Raw genomic sequence first — 16,266 nt, 5'->3', positions numbered from 1 at the left:
GTGTCTATTTTTAATCTACTATTTGGAAGATTTTATTAAAATGTGTGAAAATTTAACCATTTACCCCAAATGCTGTTATTTTCTACCCTAACTACTAACACACTTAATGAAAGATTAGATGACAAATTTTATGGAAAAAAGTTATATATTCTTTTTTAAGCATTTTCCTATTTGGAACATAGTTTAAAGGATAAAAGTTTCTGTCCCTGTTTAGTTATGCTTGTTATACTTCAAAGGTTTAAGTAAGTCTGGTAGACTTATATCCTGTAGTTATTTACTACCAAACCTTTGTTCTTACAATTTATTACCCATATCATTATTATTCAATATGGAAATATAAACCATACTGCTCAATTAGATTTATGGCATAATTCTAATCCTAAAATTATTATGTCATTTATAAGAAAGAGAGCAACAACTGTGAAACAAAGGACAAAACTGGAAAACATGATGAGTCACAATATTAGGACATTGTTAAATTAAAAATAAAGTTGCATTTAGTTAATCTTGTCTGATGTATTTTAAACTCTTAAAACTTTTATATAAATTTATATTCATTAACAATGTTTTTATTTTTACTTGAATCTTAAACCAGATAATTCTGTACTTTATTAAATTGCATTTGGTTAATCTTGTCTGATGTATTTTAAACTCTTAGAACTTTTATATAAATTTATATTCACTAACAATGGTTTTATTTTTCTTGAATCTTAAACCAGATAATTATGTACTCTATTAAAGTGAAACGTGTAGCTGGCTAAAATAACGATTCTATTTATCCCCTTTCTTACTATTGGATTATTAAAGTGATCAATAAGTGATGTCCATGTTAGCACCCTTAATTAACAACAAATTCCCCCTGTATTCCACGTGAATTCTATAACAATTTCATTAACTGTTATTCTTCTATTTCAGAGTTAAAATCAAATTAGTGACCAAATTTTAAATAATGAAAACATTATCCATATACAATTGAAAAAAAAATGTTGTTGTTCTTGTGTGCATGTGTTGTGAACCTATTCCCAGCCACCTGGGAGTACACATCCATACAGAAAAGTATTCTACAGGATCAACTCAAGATCAATGCAAATCAATTTGGTAAGATTTTTATTATCTTTTCTTTAATTTTGGTATTGCTTCTTTGGTTCTATCAGAAAATCTAAAATATAGGTCAGGGATCTAAAGGGATAAGACAATAGCTGATAAATAAAAAGGAATCTTAAATGATGATACAAAAAAATTACTTCTTCTGTAGATTACAAATAGTGGTTTAAACTTTGGACAATCAACTTAATGATCCAATCAATCAAAAGTTAATACAAGTTGCAAAAGTTGTCAAGCCAGCAAATAAGAAAACATTATTATACACAGCACAATGTTCTTTCCCTCTCTGGATATAAGTAGTAAATAGTAACTGCCATTGGTTGATTTTTAGAAGTTATGATACTTGGTAATTGGTTCTTGATGAAACGTTACATATTTCTCTCACCTAACAAATTAATTCATTATAGAATTTTCAATCTTTCTTTTTTTCTCTTGAGAAAAAAATACACAATTTATCTTGGTTTGCAGATCAATTTCTGTTTAATTTTTATTTAACCTTTAGAAAAATGTTTAAAGATGAAAGATAAAAATAGAATAACTAATTTAAATATTTGATATTAAAGTACTTAAATAACATTAAATTAAAAAAAAAAAAATTTTTGTAGATAAAGAGCAAAGAATACAAATTTTGCATTTGATTCAATAAAATTTTGGCAAGCATTTGCAAGATACAATTATAGAAACAATATTACATTATAAATTTCAAAGTCAGACTTGATATTTTTTTTTAATGTTTTTTTTTGTACCTATAATTTTTGAATATATTATGTTTTCCTTGTTATATAAAATTTGTAATTTTAATATATTTTTGAATAAAGATATACATACTACAAGTATACTTAAATTTACATATATTTTCCTTTATCTTGAAGAGTCTGAAATTTTGAATGGTTTATAACCTTACTTCTCATGATTGTTCATACAAAAAATACTAAATTTTATGAAAATTTTTTTTTTTAATAGTACTCATTTATGTGTACATTGAATATATGTTTATACTGCTTATTTTGTTACAGGCAATTTAATACATAAGACAATTTGTCTCTCAGCCTGTAGATTCAATGGAAGATCATTCTGCTGATTGTTGCTATAAAATTTTTAGATTTTTCTGGGGCAAAACGGATTTACTTAACTACTATTAGAGATATAAAGCAGTTTCAATATTACTAATATATCAACAAATATTTGTTTTTATTTATGAGCTTCACTACTTGTGGATGTTGTCATTATTGTTTCACTTAATTTTTGACTAGGAAGGGTTTTCTTGTGAGGTATCATCTTTCTTATGTAGTACCTGCTATAATTTGAGTTGTTTTACATGAACACTGCACACACATCCAAGTGTAATCTACCTTAAACAGGGCCTGAATTTTCACTGCAATATTATATACAGGGTGATTCACATCAATTGTTCCATTAAAAATAAAACTCTGTTTTTACTCTTCTGCCTTCTTATTAGTTAATTCCTTTAATAAATTTAATTCATATCTAATTTTAATGTCTTGATTAATGTAATTTTTTGAAAAAAGCATCAAATGATCTTTAAAAATTAATTTGGCATATTTTTTGTTTAAAAACTGCATGAAATATGAAAGTTACACAAAACCAGTAATGGCTAGTACAGTTTGATTATGGTGAACTAAAGATCTAGTCCCTAGTTGGTGAAGTCCTGCAATATCATTTTTTAGTCATGTTTTGTCATATTGTTTAAAGTTGTAACAAGGATGACAACATCAATGAAAGCAAAGCTTTCAAATGGTATGACAAACGTACATTAAAACTGAATAAGCATAATATAATTCTAAAAAAAATGTAAGTAAAATAGTTGCAAAAATTCTTTTTAAGGAATACATACATTTTTATAATTTGATTATATAGATGCTTTGCTTAAATCATTGTACATGGTATTAGGAATCAGTTTTCCAAAAATAAGATGAATATATAGAAAAGCTTTGCTTTTAAAAAGAGGCATCTTTAGTGATGTTCCCTGTATGTTTAAATGTAGAGGATATGTAGAACTACACTAAATTCATACAAGGAAATAGATAGAAAGATAACAATATACTTTACACTTGGAACTTTCCTTAATTCAAATTTTACTTTAGCTAAGCTAGATAAGCAAGGGAGAAGAAATATTATTTTTATATTTGTAGCAAATTCTATGAGTTAAAACATCGAATAGGCTACCTCTACAATTAAGTGTATCTAATCCATTTCTTATCCTGATAACATAAAAAGTAACATCAATTTTAATAATTTCACAAATTAAAATTTCCTATTATATAAGGTAACTAGCGGCTTCGCCCCTAGCCTCTAGGGGCTTTATTTCTGAAGGTTCAGGAGAGAATTTTAAAAATTTTGTTTACATATTTTTAGATATTTTTTGTATTTTATAACATTTAATTACTCTTTATATCATTTTATAACTCTTTATAACATTTTATAACTCTTTATAACTTTTTATATTGATTTATATTATTTAAAACCTTTGAAATTTTTCTTTTTTTATTGTTTTCTAAAATTTCTTTGCCATTAGTCTTTTTAGGGCTTCTCCCCCACAGGAGAAGGAAGCTTTCACAATCTTTTTGAATTTGATAAAACAAAGTTTAAAAGAAGAAAAGAAATTTAAAAAGAAGAAAAATAACTGAAAAGATAAAGAAAATATAAAAAAGTATAAAAAAATATAAAAATAATAAAAATATATAAAAATATATAAAAACATAAAAAACATTAAAATTAGAAAAAAATATGAAATTTTTTTTTGGGGGGGGGGGGAAATTTTCATTTTTGGGGGGGTTGGGGGTGTCCCACCCCCCAAGAAAATAGCTTAAAACCATCACAGGACCAATAGGTATATAGACCTGAAGAGTAGAATCCAATCGGTTCAATGGTTACCGAGATCTTAAGCTTCAGATGGACGAACAGACAGACGGACGGACGGACAGACATCAAGCTACTTTGTATTATTGATAAGGTTTATTTGCCTGTTTGAGATTTAGTTTTCTACTAAACTGATTGCAATTTCCTTTTTAGGGAAGTTTTATATTGGTGTTTAGATTTAACTGTTTGGTAGGTTTTAACTTTTTTCTGATTTTCTAAGGGGTATTTTTGGAGTTTCTTATGATTAGTTTATATACACGAATAGTTGAAACATTATGCCAAGTGTTTTAATTGTCTAACACTTATTTTCTATAGGATAGTTTAGGATATAACCCAAGAAAAAGAAAAAGAACAAACCTACGGAATAACTTTGTAAAAACATGTTGAATAAACTAGAATACAAAGATCTAGATAAATATGTAGATTAAAAGTAAAAGTTTGTATGATATTATTGAATGCAATTTCACCAATTTTTCCTATCTATATCTTCTCTATCTACAGGTTGCACAAATTAAAGAGGATAAACAGTTATTTTTTTAAATATAACCTGGAAATTGATTTTCAGTGTTGCCTTAAAAAAACCGAATATAACCTGGAAAATAATTTCCAATATAGCCTTAAAAAAACGAATATTTTTCGCTGGATTAAAACTGGTTCTCAACAATACAGAAAAATCATGTAAAGCATCGTATTGCAGACAATTTTCCACAAATGCTAAAGTAAAAATCATAATATAAACACCTGATTTGTTTGCCCGGGCCTTTGGCCCCTCGGGGAAAAAATACTGCTTTGAATCTTATATTTTTTTTTATTTTAATATTCGCGGAAAGCATAATAAGTTGTGAGAAATAACTAGAACAAATATGCCTGAGTAGAATTTAAAAATGTACTGGAACTTTTCTTTTACATTTTTAATAGTTTTTTTTAAATATTTTTATAGCTACTGATTAGAATAGCCCTAGCACTCTGTATTATATGTGTAAAAGTTTTAGAACTTTATCCAGAGTTAAATCTTTACTGCAAAAACGTCTTTCTTTGTGAAAACCTGATTTGAATACTTGAAAAACTTTTTAAGTGCATTTTTTTCTATTCTTTTCTGGAGTTTTTGGCCTATTGCTTTTTAGAAACGCATCTACTTTATATAGTCTAAAATTTACTAGAATTGTCCTATAGATTTCAACATTGTAGAAGTTAGGTACGACTTAGAAAGCTTAACAACTCTATAATCGTTACCAGAATTACCGTTTCTCCATTTAAAACAATTTATTTGATATAAACGATATCTATCTAATGCGAAAAAAAACGACTCTCTTTTTGATAAACTTGTATTCTATATCAACATAATGTCCTTGTTTTCACACGTACTCAAAATAATTAAAAAATAATGCATATTGAAGTATCCACTTAAGTATACACTTCAAAATGTATTTTAATTGAGAAAAAAAACTATAAAGCCTTTTTAGAATTGGTTAAATTATAGAAAAACGCCTATTAAATAGATTTTAATTCTAAAAATGTATCGTCAATTATTATTTAGACACTTAATACTAATTATTTTATATATTTGGCTGTTAATTTCACTAGTCACCAAAGTTTTATAACTACATTTTATAATTCGTTGGCTTAACAACTTTGGGGTCTATTATTGAATTATGATTGGTTGATTCATTAGTTCGGTGTCCAAACGTACCAAGCACTTATTGTAATCTACAGAAGGGGTTATTTTGTGTATAATTGGGGATGTACATAAATTTATCGGTCATCGTCTTATCTCTATAGATCCCTATACAAAAAATTTGCGCGAATAGTCATGTCAGACGTTTGGACATAGTCATAGAGAAGCAGTGTTCCTGACAATGACAAAAGGTGAAGTCTGTTCACCTAGCTCTTTGTTTTCTTGGGTAAAATTACCTTTTATTATATTTATATTGACTATAAAGCCAAACTGCAAATAGGGGTTGACTTACAAAATAACTTCAAAAAATTAACTAATGTATCCTAATTAATTTATTAACATTTAATAATATTATAGCTATTATTTAAATGTTAAAATTTCAGAAAATAAAATAATATTAAGAATATTTTTGACTGTTTTGTATATAAATTAACTTATTTTTTAAGATTAATATTTTGTTTTGCAATTTTTATATTGAACAATAAACAGTTATACGCAATTGACTTAATACATACCTATAATTATAGAGTAGAAGCTTTACAAAATCAGCCATTTGACGACATATAAATGAGGAATTATCTATCTCTTTTTTAAGGGTTTTCTTTTCCACTTCTCCTCTCATCCTTAATTTTTATGACGTCACATGGCTGATTTTTGAGAAACTTTGTAAAGCTTCATATAGTATCAACACTAACAAAAACAAAATATTAAATAAAAAATAATCATTGCATAAATATATTCTCATTATTCCGTGAAATATTGGCTCTTTTTCAATATTTGTCATTTGGCATTGTGTAAACGCCGTACAAATAGAAATGCATCTAATATAAAGTTTAAGGTTTATTGTAACTTTATAAAAAAATTACAGGCTTACATTCTTATATGTATTGTGTACGAGTAGAAATTTACTTTCCCAAAAAAGTCATGTATGAAAATTTTAATTTCAACAGTGAAGGCTTTTCATAAAGCTCTCTTTCCTTTCTTTAAAACTAATAGCGATATCAAGGGAGACTCTAAACAAGGATGAAAATCAATAAATGCGAAGCGGTAGGACAAACGAACATTAACACTTGTAGAGTGTCTGAACTGAATAAGAAGAATGTCAATGCATAAGTCCAAACAAAATTGTTAGTAAATTTGTTGCCAAACTGCTTAAATACATTATGCTGTTTAAGGACATACTTACACTTACTGACGTATGGACGGACGGAAGGATAGAAAAAGCTTCGCTTTTAAAAAAAGTAAAGATGCTCAGAATAAAAATTTAGGAAAGTTAAAATTAATTTTATCGCCGTTTACTGTGATTTACTGTTAAAAACTAAGATAACGAAACGGGCAACGGTTGATTTATCTGACACAGAAATCAGCATTCCAAGTTTGATATCGACCAGACAATTCTAACATGTCTGAATTAACTAAAAGACCTGCTAGGGACGTACTGACCATAATTGTAAAAAATATTGCTTTATTTTTTTCTATTTCAGTTCCTGAAGAGACTGTGATTGGCGTAGTTGGGGGAACTGTGGAGCTTCCCTGCAATATACCTATCCCTGCTGATTCCAGGTAGATAAATAGATAGATAGATACATACATATACCTATAGATAGCTACATATATAGATAGGAAGATTGACAGACAGACAGGCGGACTAACAGGCAACTAGACAGTCAGACAAACAGAAGGATAAGACAGAGAGGTTGGAGAGAAGGCTAATCATATTGAAGTGTTTCAACTTTAATAGTTAACATTTTAAATATTATTTTTTAGAATTGGAGAGAAAAGCGAGGATGGTATAAAACTAGTTCTATGGTTTAAAGGAGACTCTCCTAGGTAGGTTTATTTACATAGCGGATGCTATAAAACTAGTTCTATGGTTCAAGGGAGACTCTCCTAGGTAGGTTTATTTACATAGAGGATGGTATAAAACTAGTTCTATGGTTTAAAGGAGACTCTCCTAGGTAAGTTTATTTACATAGAGGATGGTATAAAACTAGTTCTTTAGTGCAAGATAGACTCTCTTAAGTTGGTTTATTTACATAGAGGATGGTATAAAACTAGTTCTATAGTTCAAGATAGACTCTCCTAGGTAGGTTTATTTACATAGAGGATGGGATAAAACTAGTTCTATAGTTCAAGGAAGACTCTCCTAGGTAGGTTTATTTACATAGAGGATGGGATAAAACTAGTTCTATAGTTCAAGGAAGACTCTCCTAGGTAGGTTTATTTACATAGCGGATGCTATAAAACTAGTTCTATAGTTCAAGATAGACTCTCCTAGGTAGGTTTATTTACATAGAGGATGGGATAAAACTAGTTCTATGGTTCAAGGGAGACTCTCCTATGTAGGTTTATTTACATAGAGGATGCTATAAAACTAGTTCTATGGTTTAAAGGAGACTCTCCTAGGTAAGTTTATTTACATAATGGATGGTATAAAATTAGTTCTTTAGTTCAAGATAGACTCTCTTAAGTTGGTTTATTTACATAGAGGATGGTATAAAACTAGTTCTATAGTTCAAGATAGACTCTGCTAGGTAGGTTTATTTACATAGAGGATGGGATAAAACTAGTTCTATAGTTCAAGATAGACTCTCCTAGGTAGGTTTATTTACATAGAGGATGGGATAAAACTAGTTCTATGGTTCAAGGGAGACTCTCCTAGGTAGGTTTATTTACATAGAGGATGGGATAAAACTAGTTCTATGGTTCAAGGAACACTCTACTAGGTAGGTTTATTTACATAGAGAGGATAGTATAAAACTAGTTTTATAGTTTGAGGAAGACTCTCCTAGGTAGGTTTATTTACATAGAGGATAGTATAAAACTAGTTCTTTAGTTCAAGATAGACTCTCCTAGGTAGGTTTATTTACATAGAGGATGGTATAAAACTAGTACTTTAGTGCAAGATAGACTCTCTTAAGTTGGTTTATTTACATAGAGGATGGTATAAAACTAGTTCTTTAATTCAAGATAGACTCTCCTAGGTAGGTTTATTTACATAGAGGATGGGATAAAACTAGTTCTATGGTTCAAGGGAGACTCTCCTAGGTAGGTTTATTTACATAGAGGATGGGATAAAACTAGTTCTATAGTTCAAGGGAGACTCTCCTAGGTAGGTTTATTTACATAGCGGATGCTATAAAACTAGCTCTATGGTTTAAAGGAGACTCTCCTAGGTAGGTTTATTTACATAGAGGATGGGATAAAACTAGTTCTATGGTTCAAGGGAAACTCTACTAGGTAGGTTTATTTACATAGAGGATAGTATAAAACTAGTTCTTTAGTTCAAGGAAGACTCTTCTAGGTAGGTTTATTTACATAGAGGATGGTATAAAACTAGTTTTATGGTTTTAGGGAGACTCTCATATGTAAATTTAATACTGTTATCAATTCTTTCCTCAAGGGGAAATTTTTCCACTTCTCCTCTTATCTTTCCTTTTTATAGTATTTTTATGATTTAACACATGACACTTTCCGTATCTCCATAATTTACATCTACAATAAATGATATAAAAATTTAATTTAAGAGTGTATTTTGAAGCTATGAATATGAAATCTGACGACTACATTAATATATAATCAAACAGCTACATTCAAAATATTTAGATTTAAAAGAAAAATTGCCTTCTTTTGCAAAAAAAAAACATTTTTTAACGCGATGTTTTTCTATAATTGGGTCGGTCCATCCGTACGTTTGTCCGTCCCAAACGGATAGCTTTCTTTGTTAATTTAGGCATATTATGGATGTCATTTCGATTTCAAACTTGCATGGTGATTCCTGTGGTAGTAAGATACAATTTAGAAAGCGCAGCAACTCCATAATCATTACCAAAATGTCCGTACGTCCATTTTAAACATAAAGATTTTTAACTCCTTAAAAACAATATATTTTTCGTTAATTTTGGCATGTAAGAGTTGTCATATTGATTTCAAACTTTGCATGCTGATTGCAACTCTTTAATCATTACTAGAATGTCCGTACGTCCATTTTAAACATGTTGATTTTTTTTATGATTTTTATGTGATCTAATTATATGATTGATATGATTTTTTTGTAAGTTATTCCTGGGACAACAAAGTATAATATTATGAGCGAAGCAACTCTCTTATTAAGTCCTAAAGATGTAAGTATGTCCATAAACATTATCCCGTATCAAGTAGTTTTTAAACAAATTTACTTACAATTCTGCTTCGACTCTTATACTTTTATATTCTGATTATTCAGTTCTGACACTATACAAGTGTTAATGTCAGTTTGTCCTACCGTTTCAGTGCTTCGCTTTTATGGATGTTGTCATCCTTGTTATATTTACCATATTCACAGCTTATTGTTGCTGCGCTTTTTATGGTTGATTAAGTATGCTGGGTAATGATTGAAAGAAAAATTTATTAAAAGCGAAGCTTTTTCTATAATTAGGGTCGGTCTGTCCGTCCGTCCGTCCGTCCGTCCGTCCGTCCGTACGTCCGTCCGTCCGTACGTTCGTCCGTCCGTCCGTAACGGATAGCTCTTTTCGTTAATTTAGGCATATTAGAATTGTCCTATCGATTTCAAATTTTGCATGGTGATTCCTTTAATAGTTTAGTATGTCCAAAAACATTATCCTGAATCAAGCAGTTTTTCAACAAATTTACTTACAATTTTGCTTTTTACTCTTATACATTTATATTATGATTATTCAGTTCTAATTGTCCTACCGTTTCAGTGCTTCGCTTTTATGGATGTTGTCATCCTTGTTTTTATATGATTTCTGTATCTCTCCCCAATAGTGTATTATAGTGTTACCAGGGAAGGTTGAGACATTGGGCTGTTTATTACAATAGTCCCCAAAGTTTTATAATATTGTTTTCTTGTTCGTTAGCTCAACAGCTTTGGGAACTATTGGATGGTTCAATAAGTTTAATGATCAAACGTTTCAACCACTAATTGTAAAATACAAAAGGGGTAAGTTTGAGTTTCATCATTGGGGATATACATCAATTTATCGGCCATTGTCTTATCCCTTTAGATTCCTGATATGTTACTGTTAAGAATCAGAGTGTGTCATTACTTCCGCCGAATTTATCACATAACCAGAATCGCAAATTATTTCTACAGCACAAATTGCTTATTTCCTTAGTTTTACCCTGTAAATATACCCTCTAATATATATGCTATTGTAAACAAAATAGCGGAACTGAAGCTCTTAATAGCTCTATGAAAATGACGACATACAATACAAATGGCCAATGATATTCCAATCAATACACAGACTAAATTGCTAATAGCAGGCCAGTATACATTTTGATTAACCATTGATACGCCAATATGATGTCATTTTTATAGATAATTTAAGAAGCTTCAGTGAAACCTATGTAAGGCTTTCTGAAATAAAGAAAACTATATCAGTTTAGTTGTAGGCAGTTTCTCTCAAATCGCCTAGCGACCACAGAAGTTTTACTTAGGTTAGGTAATTTTGAGTGAAGAGTAGCCCCGCAGGATCTTGGACAAAGTAGCTTCGGACAAAGTAGCTTCAGGACAAAGTAGCTTCAGGACAAAGTAGCTTCAGGACAAATTAGCTTTAGGACAAAGTAGCTTCAGGACAAAGTAGCCTCTTAAGGAAAGTAGCCTCCACTGTTAATAAAGGTCATGGCCGCAACGCTCGGCCCCCTGGCCTGCCTAGCCGTGGGCGCTGGGCCCCCTAGCATATAACCTAACCTAACCTAACCAAAAAATTGTAAAAAACATTATTAAAACTTGTAAAAACAATATTAAAAATTGTAAAAATCTATCAACCACTTTTTGCAAAATCCATGAAATTCTAAACCACCTATGTATTATCAGTTGGTGATATTTTTGTTAAATAAATGTTCTGAGGCTAACATAGGTTAGGTTAGGTTAGGTTAGATTATAGGCTAGGGGGCCGAGCTACTTTGTCCTGAAGCTACTTTGTCTGAAGCTACTTTGTCCAAGATCCGCCCCGCAAAGTTAGTCAGAAAGAAAATTATTTTTAATTTATTGTAAAAATAAGGGAGGGGGGGATTCCGTATTCATAATGCAGTTTTAGGAAAAGCGCCAAACTAAACCTTACCACTTTATATAAATAGGATTAAACTATCCTTATAATAAAGTAAAAAGATGTTTGTATGTCTGTTTGTCTATTTGTACTGAAGGATCTCGCTAACCGCTAAAGCGATATAGTTCTCCTTTACGGGATAGCTTTTCATAGAAGGTTTATAACTATTTTGGGGTGGGTTCCAACATTCTAACAAGAGATATCCCCCCCTAGAAATAGATTTACCCCCCTTAAAAAATATATTTTTTCAAATCAAAATTTTAAGTTTGCAGACATAGCACTATGCGAAATTGATAGCCTACTATAAGAATCTGCTAATTATACGTATACAAGGAAATAAATAGCTTTGTTTACATACAATTTTTATGTTAATGTAAACCAACTTTTAGGAATTAAAAAAAAATTGGTGCTTTTTCTTTAAGTGTTTATCGACCACTGAATCCCCCCCCCCCCCCCCCCTTAGTTTAAAATGAATTGAAATAGGGTGGATTTTTTTCCAAATCCCTAACGCCTGCGGTAGCCAAAACCTTTGGGGCTACAAAATTACCTAACCCAGACTTATAGAAAATTTACCCTCTCTCTTTTCCACTTATTTTTAAATTCATTTCAAAATAAGAAGAATGTTTAATTTGCTCGACAAGACAATTTGAGAAAAACTGCCGATGTTTTCAACGTAACTTTATGAATAAAAAAAATGATTTGTTCTGCTACATTACTAAAACATGCCACAAGGCCAATTATGCCTATGCCTAATTATCACGGCATTCACTAGTAATATGCTTTACTTACATACATTAATAACAAAAAGTTTACTGTCTTTAAAAGTACATGTATTGTATCTTTTTGTCTACCTGTCCTTTTATCTATTATTCCGTTTTTGTGTCTGTCTGTCTTTCTGCCTGTACGTATATTTTTTTCTCGTATTCATTCGAATCCGGTGGATAGGAACCGGTTCTCATCCATACGAAAAAAACTATGTCTAGCATCGTTTTATATCCAGCTTTTTACGAATATAAAAATTTGCAATCATAAGATTAAAACAAGTTTCTTCTTTGCCATTGCCTTCGGCACCTCGGGGCTAAAAAAACTGGTTTTAATCTTATAATTGTACATTCTATATCCGCGGAAAGCTGTTTAAAATACGATGCGATAAATAACTATTATACCACTATATTAAAAGTTTCTGGGACAAACGCAGGAGTGACAAACGTCGGATTTTTAACATTTTTAAAAACAATCTTATAGGATATTTAAATGCCTAAACCCTGCGGCATATATTAACCTAACCTATATAGAAATACTTAATATTGTAGAAAATCATACGTCTGTCCACTCTGACGTTTGTACTGTGTACGCTGCATTTATCTATAATACAAAGTAGAACGATTTCTATGTGTCTGTTTGTCTATTTGTTTGTAGCGAAGGATCCCGCTTACCGCTGAACCGATCGGGTTCTCCTTTACAGGGTAGCTTCTCATAGGTCCCGGGAAGGTTTAAACCTATTTTCTTTGGGGGTGGGACACCCCCAACCCCCCCAAAAAAATTAAAAATCTCCCCCCCCCCAAAAAAAAAAAAATTTCTTCTTAAAACTAAAATTAAAATAGTGGGGTCGACTAACCCCCCCCCCATGAAAAAAAAATTCCTCTCCCCCCCCAAAGAAATATTTTTTAGATTTATTTTTTAAAATCTAAATTACGAAAAATTGGTTTGATCAAACCTCTAGAGGCAAAGCCCCTAGAGGCTAGAGGCGAACCCGCTAGTATCTGTATATAAATTAATAGCGGTTACGCCCCTAGAGGCCTCTACTACATTATTGTTTCTTTTTTTAGGCCAATCTACACGTACGATACTCGGGGTAGTGGTGAGAATACAGTCAGACATTGGTCCAACAGCACGGCTTTAGGTAATTCATATTTTTAATTGTCCGTCTGTCCGAAATGGTCAGCTTTTTAGTTAATTTAGGCATATTAGAGTTGTCCTGTCGATTTTAAAGTTTGCATTGTGATTTTGCTTACTCGGGGTAGTGGGGAGAATAAATTGGTCCAACAGTATAGCTTAAGGTAATACATATTTTTAGTATCGACGCTTATCTACAATTTGAAATGTCTGTATGTCCGTTTGTCCGAAACAAATAGCTTTTTTTGTTAATTTAGGCATATTAGAGTTGTCCTATCGATTTTAAACTTTACGGTCAGACATTTGCCCTAGGTAAACATATTTCCAGCATGGCTTCCAAACCGGTTTATATACGCTGCTTTAGAACCGGTTCTCAGCCATTGAAAAACCATTAATTTATGTATTAAATTCAGTTTTCTACGAATATAGAAGTGTACAAACATAATATAATGTTTTTTTTGGCCCGTGCCTTCGGCCCCTCGGAACTGTTAAAAACTGGTTTTATTCTTATATTTTTCATTTAAATATCCGCGGAATGCTGTCTATTTAATACGATGCGATAATAGTTATTTCTCGCATCGCATTATAAACGGCTTTCCGCGGATATATAATTGTACATTTTTATATTCGTAGAAAGCTGGTTATAATACAATGCTAGACATAGTTTTTTTCGTATGGATGAGAACCAGCTCCTATCCACCGGATTCAAATGAGTACGAGAAAAAACTATTATAACTATATTCGACGGGCGGAGTACGTTCATCCGGAACGAATAGCTTATAATTATCGTTAACTTAGGGATGTTAGATTTGTCATGTCGATTTTAAACTTTACAGTTGTTAATTGTTAGCAGAAGGTTCGTACTTCTATTTTAAACAAGCTAATTTTTTTTAAATTTATGATATAGTTATCCTATTCCTTTGATTTCGGAATGGTGATTATTAGGACAACAAAGTACAAAATTATAAGCAAGGCATCTATATAATCAAAATGAAAGTAAAGTATGTCCTAATATGTAACCTGTATTTTCGCAATTTTCCAACTAATTTATGTACAATTAATGTTCTGCTTATTAAGTTCTGACACTCTACAAGTGTTAATGTTCGTTTGTCCATCTTTCGCTTCAATGGATGTTGTTATCTTATTAGCATAAATCTAGCAACACATGACAAAAAATGTGACAGTTTACATTTTTCTATCAAAAAATTTTAATTATCTCCAATAAAGAAAAGTGAATTTTAATTTCAAATTTAATTAAAATAATTTTGTAGAAATTTTATTTAAATATTTTGAACTTTTAAAATTTTTCATATTATTTGCGTCTTTTTCGCGTTATTGTTGATTAAAATTTGATTAGAAGCGTTTCAACCAGGATATAGGTCAAAAAGTATGATATTATAATGGATTTAGAATATATGGATAGTGATAGGAATATTTTGCCGTAAATAAGGTTGCTAATATAGTCCTCGGATATTAGTCAATATATTAATTCATTATCAGGGGAGGGTATAGGTTGAACATTTTATCTGGGTATGCGAGAATTTCTCTCAATATCCACACATCATATATCCATTCACACTGGTCCGAAAACGGAGATTTGGGTCAACAATTCGTTTTTAGCCGTTTTTTGGCAGATTTCGATGCCCAATACGGCAAATTGGGGGTTTTAGGGGTCAGGGAGTCCATTTATGAGAAAAAAAATATATGACCTCGATAGTCAAAGACCTTTAAAATGACCTTTAAAGTCTGATTTTGCCGTTCTCGTGGTTTTATTGGACATTTAGGGGGGAAGGAGGTGTCCAATCAAGGCGACACTGAAATACGTTTTTATAGGGGATTGCATTAGCTAAATTTCATGTAAAAAATTTTGTAAAATAAACTGGTTTTGCACCAGCTGAATTTCAAATTTTCGCCTTTATTTATAGTTTTAACCCATTTATATAAATATATATATATATATTATATTATTAAGACATACTTTTAAAAAAGAATTTATTTGATACTTTAAAGTCTTGCAAATTGTAATTTTTAATTAATAAAATATTTACAAAATTTTAAAGCCCAAAAAATGTGTTTATGTTTAAATAGAAGCAGACGAACACACACACGAACGCACACACACGAACACATAGTTTCGACCAATCAGAGGCAAGAGATTTTTCTTAATTGTCCAATGAGAACTCAGTATTTTGGCTTCGACCAATAAGAGACAAGGATCTTTGTTTCGACCAATCAGAGGCGAGATTTGCTACGCTAGATTGTGTAGGCAGAAGATTGAATTAATATATGTATGTTTTACGACACGTATATTATTTTTTTTATAATGCACAAAACGAACAAAATCGGATGCCATATATATCCTGAAATATGAAGCGAATTACAATACCAACAAATTCTCTTTAATAAACATGCGCGACACTCAGAGAATTATCAATAAGAAAATTTTGCCAAACTTACCCTTATCTTAAAAACTGAGAAAAAAAACCACATTTTTGCATTTTGTACCATTTTTTGTGTTATAAATAATTTTTGAACTTATGTAGGACTTATTTTAGTTGGACAATTTCCAACATGCGGATATTTGATTTTATCACATTTAAGCAAGTATAGCCAATTTATCAATGTCAACAATACCTTCTTAGATTTTAGGGTTTTGCA

The 16,266-nt window shown here is 30.7% G+C and overlaps 1 protein-coding gene across 3 annotated transcripts in view; it reads left to right on the top strand.

The window, feature by feature from the left end:
- The first annotated feature begins 909 nt into the window (after positions 1-909).
- LOC145331655 (nephrin-like) overlaps positions 910-16,266 on the top strand; it is a 201,113-nt gene continuing 185,756 nt past the window's right edge. For all 3 annotated transcript variants that reach the window (XM_080176434.1, XM_080176433.1, XM_080176432.1), the window contains exons 1-4: positions 910-1,098; positions 7,144-7,222; positions 7,427-7,489; positions 13,542-13,615. In XM_080176434.1, coding sequence (XP_080032560.1) covers positions 984-1,098; positions 7,144-7,222; positions 7,427-7,489; positions 13,542-13,615 — 331 coding nt within the window. In that variant the 5' untranslated portion in view covers positions 910-983. The remainder of the gene's footprint in view (positions 1,099-7,143; positions 7,223-7,426; positions 7,490-13,541; positions 13,616-16,266) is intronic.

The sequence above is a fragment of the Acartia tonsa genome, chromosome 11, assembly GCF_053477335.1.
Source record: "Acartia tonsa isolate MP-2025a chromosome 11, ASM5347733v1, whole genome shotgun sequence".
In the NCBI taxonomy this organism is placed as follows: Eukaryota; Metazoa; Arthropoda; class Copepoda; order Calanoida; family Acartiidae; genus Acartia; species Acartia tonsa.
Note: the sequence above shows the minus strand (reverse complement) of the source record. Positions and strands in the feature narration are given on the sequence as shown.